Source organism: Hipposideros armiger, unplaced genomic scaffold (assembly GCF_001890085.2).
Source record: "Hipposideros armiger isolate ML-2016 unplaced genomic scaffold, ASM189008v1 scaffold_150, whole genome shotgun sequence".
Taxonomy (NCBI): Eukaryota; Metazoa; Chordata; class Mammalia; order Chiroptera; family Hipposideridae; genus Hipposideros; species Hipposideros armiger.
The window spans coordinates 31,991-39,651 of NW_017731500.1; the positions used below are offsets into that span (position 1 = coordinate 31,991).

At 51.4% G+C, this 7,661-nt stretch overlaps 1 protein-coding gene across 2 annotated transcripts in view; it reads right to left on the reverse strand.

Annotated features, from left to right (window-relative positions):
- Positions 1 to 865: 865 nt before the first annotated feature.
- Positions 866 to 7,661, reverse strand: part of CD300A (CD300a molecule) — a 12,602-nt gene continuing 5,806 nt past the window's right edge. For both annotated transcript variants that reach the window (XM_019650933.1, XM_019650934.1), the window contains exons 5-8: positions 6,283 to 6,377; positions 2,918 to 2,955; positions 2,421 to 2,528; positions 866 to 1,555 (exon numbers count right to left, since the gene is read on the reverse strand). In XM_019650933.1, coding sequence (XP_019506478.1) covers positions 1,427 to 1,555; positions 2,421 to 2,528; positions 2,918 to 2,955; positions 6,283 to 6,377 — 370 coding nt within the window. In that variant the 3' untranslated portion in view covers positions 866 to 1,426. The remainder of the gene's footprint in view (positions 1,556 to 2,420; positions 2,529 to 2,917; positions 2,956 to 6,282; positions 6,378 to 7,661) is intronic.

The window sequence follows — 7,661 nt, forward strand, 5'->3', positions numbered from 1 at the left end:
CTCTCTCTCTCTCTCTCTCTCTCTCTCTCTCTCTCTCTCTCTCTCTCTCCTGCTTTTCTCATCACATTGTCTAACTCTGACCCCTCGCTTCCTCCTATAAAGCCCCTGGTGATCTCATTGGGCCCACGTGGATAATCCAAGAGAATCCCGTTCTGTGCGTGTCTGTGCATATGTCTCTCTCTCTCTCTCTCTCTCTCTCTCTCTGTGTGTGTCTGTGCATGTGTGTGTGTGTGTGTGTGTGTGTGTGTGTGTGTGTGTGTATTTCCCCTTTGGTATCTCAGAACAGTAGTAAAAGGAGAGAGGAAGTATTGATGGTGACTCACACATGCAAAAATAATGAAAAATCTAAAGAAGACACCAACCAGAGAGGTGTCTCTCCATCCTTTGGGGGTCTACTTACCCCTTGAAGAACCTTCTGAAAACTATGGGCCCACATCTCAGAGAAAACTGCTCAAAAGGCACAATTTGATTGTAATGTCAGTGGTTAAAAAACAAAAAGCTTTCACTTAAGTGAAATACTTCCCTTGCTTTTCCCTATTATTTACTTTAAATGGGCCAATACTTTGTTGAGAGTTGAAAGAAAACCCCGGAGACTTGGCCCAGCCGAGAGAGGTGTGGCAGGTGAGGTTCTGAGAGCCCCGGGTTGCCTGCAGCAAGCTTGAAATCCCCCTGCTGCATTTTCCGGCATGGAGAGAATCAGTTGTGACTGTCCCTCTCCCACTAAAAGAAGGCGTCTCTCAGGATGTCCCCAACCCCTTGGATCCTCCAAGCTTCTCTGTGCTCATCTGAGATCAAAGCCAGGAGCTTTCTTTAATACAGGATTGCAGACACCTAGCAGGCATTGTTTAAATAATTCTCTTCTCTCTTAAGCTATTTTACACTTTATTGATGTCTCATATTAAAAATAAACCTCATCTAAGAGTCCAGAGGAACCGAGGACCCTGCCCACTGCTGGTTCCGGAGCCCCAGGCAAGCCATGCCTCTCTCTAGCCTCAGTCTCCTCGTCTGTGAGACGAGGGGACCCAATGTCAGTGACTTTGTGTTCTCCTGGCTCTCTGCCAGGTGTCCCACTCCCCAGCAAACCCAGACACTTTCATGGGGCATGATTTACAAAGCTATTCGGAGGTAACATCCTATGTGAGCCACACCAATTCCTGGAGTCACAGGGGACTGAGCCCCCGTCCTCCACACACAGAGCTGGTAGGAAGTAGAGAAAAAGAAGAAAGAGAGGACGAGAGTCAGAAGGATGGCAGTGTTTCCTGCAGGTCCCACCAGACCCCCTCGTCCTCAGCGAAGCCACATGGGCTGATGTCAGTCACCACTGAGCAGAGGCAGGCGGAGGAGCACGTGAGTGAGGGTGAGGGGGTCGGCCCTGGGCTTCCGGGGTCCACAGAGACCACCAGGTGGTGAGGCCAGAGATGCAGGCTTATCTCCTAATCACAGTGTACTGTGATTCCGGCAGCCGGGGCCTCCGGGCGGGAGACTTGTCCTTGGAATCCTGACTCTGGGGGTGGAATAGCACCGAAGTGTAGTAAGGTTCATCCATGCAGGGCCCCTGCAGAGAGAGAGAGAGAGACCCAAGACTCAGGGAGAGGTGGCAGAAGCATGGACCCCCAGCTTAGGAGGGGGGACACCTGAGGGGACCCTGGGGAGGCTCCACGGGGAGTGCCCAGCCTTCCCCACTGTCCTGGCCTCTTTCTCCCGCAAGGACTGGGCTCTGAGATCCTGTCCACCCACCTGCACCACCCCGCCTGGTCAAGCCACAGCACAAGGTCCCAGGCATCAGAGCAGAGGGCCCCTGAGATCCACTTTGAGGTCATCAGCCCCCAAGTCAGAAAAACAAGGCCCTGTTGCTAGTCCCAGGGCCACATGTCTGATGCCTTAATCTCTCCCCCGGCTTCTCCACCCAGTGGACCCCCAGCCTCTGTCTGAACTCTTCCACTAAGGGCTGGGTGACAGCCCTTAGTGACACCCTGAGGGACAGCCTCTTCCATTATTCCACATTACCGTGGCTCTACCTAAGGGTTGACCTGCAACAGATCATTGATAAAAACCTGAAAAGCAGAGTTGATACCAAAGAAATGTTGGAACCAAAACAGTAAGAAATCACAGGCTTTAATAGTGGGTCTGTGGTACATAGTAGGTGCTTAAGAAAAGCTGTACTTTATTGGCTATCAGGGCTATATCCACTGGCCATTCCAATAGCCCCTCTATCTCCCACCCTACCCCCCAGCCACAATGACACCAAGCTCTGCCAAAATTTACACCTGCCCCATTACCTGTGTGGCTCTGTCCTGGAGACACAAGACCACCAAGCTGGTCCCTCATTCCCCTCTCTGCCTGCTGCCACACCCCAAAGTGATGCCTCTGGCACACACAGCCCAGGGTCCCCATGCTGGAAGCCGGGCCCCGGAACTCACCACTGTGCTGTATTCCACCTCCACCTGCCTCGGTCGCACAGGCTCTTCGTGAAGGGGCCATGTCGGCAGTTCCAGGTGGGCATAGCAGAGCTCACTCTGCTGGGCAGCCTGGGGTGGGCAGGAGGGCAGGGGTAGGCTTGGTGGCCGAGCCTAGAGGAGCCTCGGTCCTGCTTCTCTACAGACATCTCCCCTTCCCTCTATGCTCTGGGTGCCCCAGCCCCAGCCTGCCCCCCCTGCCTCCCCGCTCCCCACTCTGGAACATTACTCAGGCCCACAGCTGCGCTGGGAGGACCCTGCCTCATTCGCTTTCCCTGAGGGGAGGGGACAGACTGGCCAAAGCTGGAGACAAGACCCAGTGACCAGATCTCCCAAGCGAGCACCCCGCTCCATCCATCAACAACCCACCCAGACCTCCGCTAGCCAATGGGACAGCCCAACCCCCAGCACCTTTGTGCCCCCACGCAGTCACCGACACTCCTCCTGGTAGCCTTTCTTACCTGGCCGGGGTTCTGCAGTGGCTCCAGATTCTCACCAGCTAGAGAGACAGGAGTGGGGGGAGAGTGAGGAGGTTGAACCCCAGAACAAGGCAGGGATGGGGCTCCCTATGATCCGCCTGGAGAAAGGCCTTTCCCTAGACACGTCAGCCCTGGGGGCCTCCCGCTTCAGGTTTGCAGCACGGCTGGCACTCAAGGGTTTGTTGAGTGGGTGAATTAGTGAATGAGGAAATGAGTGAATGAATGAATGACTAAGTGAGTAAATGAATAAGGGAATGAACGAACTAACAGGCCGGCTCCAGCATGGGGAGGGTGGCAAACAAAGCAGCCCCTCATAGAGAATGTCCCCAGGTGGGAGAGGACAGGGGAAAGGAAGGATGCCCATTGAAGGCGACCCGTTGGCAAGATGAAAAAGTTCAGGAGATGTCTTTCACAAGAACGTGAATATATTTAACACTACCGCTCTGTAAACTTAAAAGTGGTTAGGATGGCAAATGTTACGTCATGTGCTTTTTACCACAATAAAAAAACAAAACAACAAAAAATCCCCAGCTCCATGGGCCCTGCCCCAGACATACTGACTCAGAAACGCTGGAGATGGGGTTCAGCAATCTGTGTTTTAACAAGCCCTAAAACATTGAAAAATGAAATAAACTAAAATAAGCTGTCCTTGTAAAGACCTAGACCTGCACCAAACCATAAAAAGTCACAGGGCTCGTCTGCTCCGTCCCCCTGGCCTGGGGGCCGGTCCCTTACACACAGAAGGCCCAGAAGCTCAGAGGGGTCACAGCTCAGGGCACGCGGCCTTTCACTTCTGTCACCTGCAGCGCGGCTCCTGCCTCAGAGCACAGCCCTGTGCACCCTGGCTCTTCCCACCCGGACCCCAGGAGCTGGTGGGCATGGACGCCCAGCTAGAACACCCAGAGCTCGCTGCGCTAGACGCCACAGGGAGTGGCACTGTCCACCCCTCAGGGACCCTCAAAGTCAAAGGTGAGATACCTACAGCCAGAGACACAAGGCCATGTACGACAGAAGCGTTTGCTGAGCGCGCTCAATTGACTTAAGAAACGTGCAACCGGGGCTCTGATTCTGTTCCAAGTACTGCGTGCAGGCTCCACACCACCCTCCCCTCGGCTGGGACAGGTGCTCTGATGGGGAGGGCGGAAAGGGCAGGTGGGGAAGAGATGGGCGCACTTCGCTGGGGTGGGAAGGCGGCATTGAGACAGTTAGGCCGTAGCCATCGGATGGTGGTCCAGTCCGCCCTGGTAAAGACAGTGGCCCCCAGTGGCCCCGGCAGCACCCAGCACAGGGCCTGGCGCACGGTGGTGCTCAGGACAGCTTTGCTGTGTGAGTGAGTGAGTGAGTGAGTGCATGAATGAATGAATGAATGAATGAATGAATGAATGAATGCATGAAAAGAACGGTTGAGGGGGAGAGCTGTGAGTGGGTGTGGTGAGTGGGGTGGGGAGACAACGGGAAGACAGCCCAGATGTGATCCGGGGAGAGGAACTGAGACGTGCAAAGCAGGGGAGGGAGAGTTAGGATCTTTGAATAGAAAGCCTATCTCCTCAGAGGATCACGTAAAAGGTGTAAGCCACCCACACGCCTATGAACTCTGCAAGTCAGGGATTTTCAGAAGAACCTTTAACAGCAGGGAAAACGATGCAATGTGTGAAGGGCAAGAAAAATGGGTTTAAGAGAGGAACAAAGGTACGAAGCAAACATTTTAAGAAATCCTATGTGCATAAACGGCACCGAAAACGGCTGGAAAGACATACCTCACGCGTCAGTGGCTGGTTTTCTGGCTGGTGGGAGTTTTAGTTTTTATTTGTTACGGGGGATTTATTTCCTCCTCCTTTGTGCTTTTACTTACTTTTGAATTTTCTATAATAATCACACTACCCTTTTTTTTTTAAAGGGGGGGACTTTCTAGGTGAAAGGGCACTGGGGAATCACTGGGACCCACAGATTTGAAGCAATACAGGCTGGGAAAATCCCCATGCAGTAGGCAGCGCCCATGCGTTGGCTGAAGTCGACAATGATGGGAAGCAGGAAACGGAGAAGAGGAAGTGGTTTCCTCCGCTTAACCACGCACAGATGTGCTGACACAAATTCCTCTCCTAAAGGCCCGAGCCCTGGTAGGGGGACAGGCTGGGCCCCATGGAGGAGTGAAAGGACTGGAGGTGAGAGCGTAGGCAGTGGTCACCCGCACACACACCCCCACCCCGCCCCTGCCCCCAGCATATACCAGCTCCCAAGTAGCATGCAGCTGTGGGGAGAGTTATCCCCTCCCCGCTCACCCTAATCTCAACGCAGCCTTTACAAGTCTGGACAAAGATGCCCCAGAGAACCCTCTGCTCGTGGAATCAAGAACTCTCAGCACAGGAGGGACATGGCGGGCTCACACTCCATCTCGGGCAGAAATCTGCGCTCCTACAGGTGACTGTTGGCCTCCGGGCAGCAACAAGAAGCGGGCAACATCATCTGTTCTTTTCTGTCCTTCTGTTTATTTAATTCACTCATCAAGTGTATATTGAGTACCTACTTCCTGAGTGCCAGACTGGGTGCTGGGTACACCACACATGTTCTCTTTCTTAATCTGAGCTCAGAGCAGAGCACTGGACCGCAGGATGCCTGAAACTTCCTGGGGTGCCCATTGCAGATGGAGATATTAAATAATGCATTAATTCAACAAACACTGATTGGATGCCTTCTCAAGTTTATGGTCCCTGATCTTAAGGAGTTGCATGGGCTGGTGGGAGGCTGGCAAGGAAGCAGGCGGTGACGAGCTGGTGTAAAAAGGGATAGGATGATAGAGGTACAGAGGTACACCCAAGAGGGGCCCCCCTACTCTTTGGGGACCAGGAAAGGGTCCCAGAGGAAAGGAGTTCTGAAGGCAGCCCTTAGGGCCCACCAGGAGTGAGGCAGACAAAGAGGGCAGGGAAGGCACTCGTGGTGCCCAGAAAAAACCCAAAAGGCGAGACTGAGGTCATGACTCTTGGCAGGTGTCAAGAACTTAGGAACAGCTGCCTTTCAGGGTGTGAGGAGGGTGGAGGAGTGGGCAGGGCCAGACTATGGAGGACAGTGACTGTCCTGGAGGGGCCTGGACTTTGGAGGATGTGGGAGGTCATGGGAGGGTTTTAAACAGAAGAGGGACAGTGCTTCATGGGAAAGGTCTCCATCTGGGGAGCCACCTCCCACAGCCTGTCTCCACCATACCAGGGTCACCTGCTTAGGGTCTGCCCTCTAGGGTCACCCAGGGTATGCAGTCTGAGGGCATACATTCGATGCCCGTTCTGGGAACAAGGATGTAGAACCTTGAAGACAAGAGGGTATGGTCAGGGCCTGCGTACCCTGATCAAACTCACCTTTGATCCGTCTCCGAGCCATTTTCCAAGCCAGCAGTAAGGTGCCTCCCAACAGAAGGAGCAGAAATGCTAACAAGGAGAGCGCCACATGGAGCCTGGAGGGGAGACACAGAATGGTGTAGGGTGGGACGGGGAGTCTCGCCGTCCTACCTTTGTTTCATTAGGTAGATCAGGTCATATTAAAAAAAAAAAGTTCCAAAGGAAGACATACAGATGACCAACAGTTATATGAAAAGGTGCTCAACATCACTAGTCATAAGGGAAATGCAAATCAAAACCACAATGAGATAGTCCTCACACCTGTTAGAATGACGGTTATCGATAAGACAAAAAAATAACAAGTGCTGGCGAGGATGTGGAGAAAAGGGAACCCTCGCACACGGCTAGTGGGAATGAAAATTGGTGCAGCCACTGTGGAAAACAGTATGGAGGTTCCTCAGAAACTTAAGAATAGAGCTATCATATAACGCAGCAATCCCTCTTCTGGGTAGCTATCCCCCAAAATTGAAAACACTTCTTTGTAAAGATACATGCACCTCTATGTTCACTGCAGCATTATTCACGACAGCCAAGACATGGAAACAGCCCAAGGGACCTTTGATGGGTGACTGGATAAAGAAGACGTGGCACATATATAAAATTGAATACTACTCAGCCATGAAAGAAAGATGAAATGTTGCCTTTTGTGACAACATGACTGGATCTTGAGAGTATTATGCTAAGCGAAATAATGCAGACGGAAAAGGACAAGAACCATATGATTTCACTCGTATGTGGGATATAAAATAGAAAGCAATAGACGAAAAAACAAAACAAATATACAAACAAAAAAGAAAAAACCAAACTCATAGATACAGACAACAGAATGGTGGTTACCAGCGGGAAAGAGGGTGGGTTGAGGATGAAGAGGGCAAAGGGGGTCAAATATATGGTGACGGAAGGAGACTAGACATTGGGTACTGAGCACACAAATACACAGATGTCAAATTAAAAGTTGCACACCTGAAATTTATAGATAATGTTAATAACCAATGTTACCCCAATAAGTCTAATTTTAAAAAGAAACAGTATAAAGTCTCCTTTCTACACAAACCCCACCTACCCAATTTCCCCCACCCCAACACACAGTATGCTTAAGAACCTTGCAGAGGCTCTTTATTCAGATACAAGAAAATATGAATGCACATTATTTTCCTCCTTTTATCTCACAAAGGAGACATAGTATAAATACTAGATTTTACTTAACAATACATCTTGGAGATCTTTCCATGTCAGTGCATATAAAAGTCCCTCGCTCTTTTCTACAGCTGCAGGCTATTCCATTGCATGGGTGGGCCATCATTTACTTAACACTTCCCTCTTAACAGGCATTTCACCAA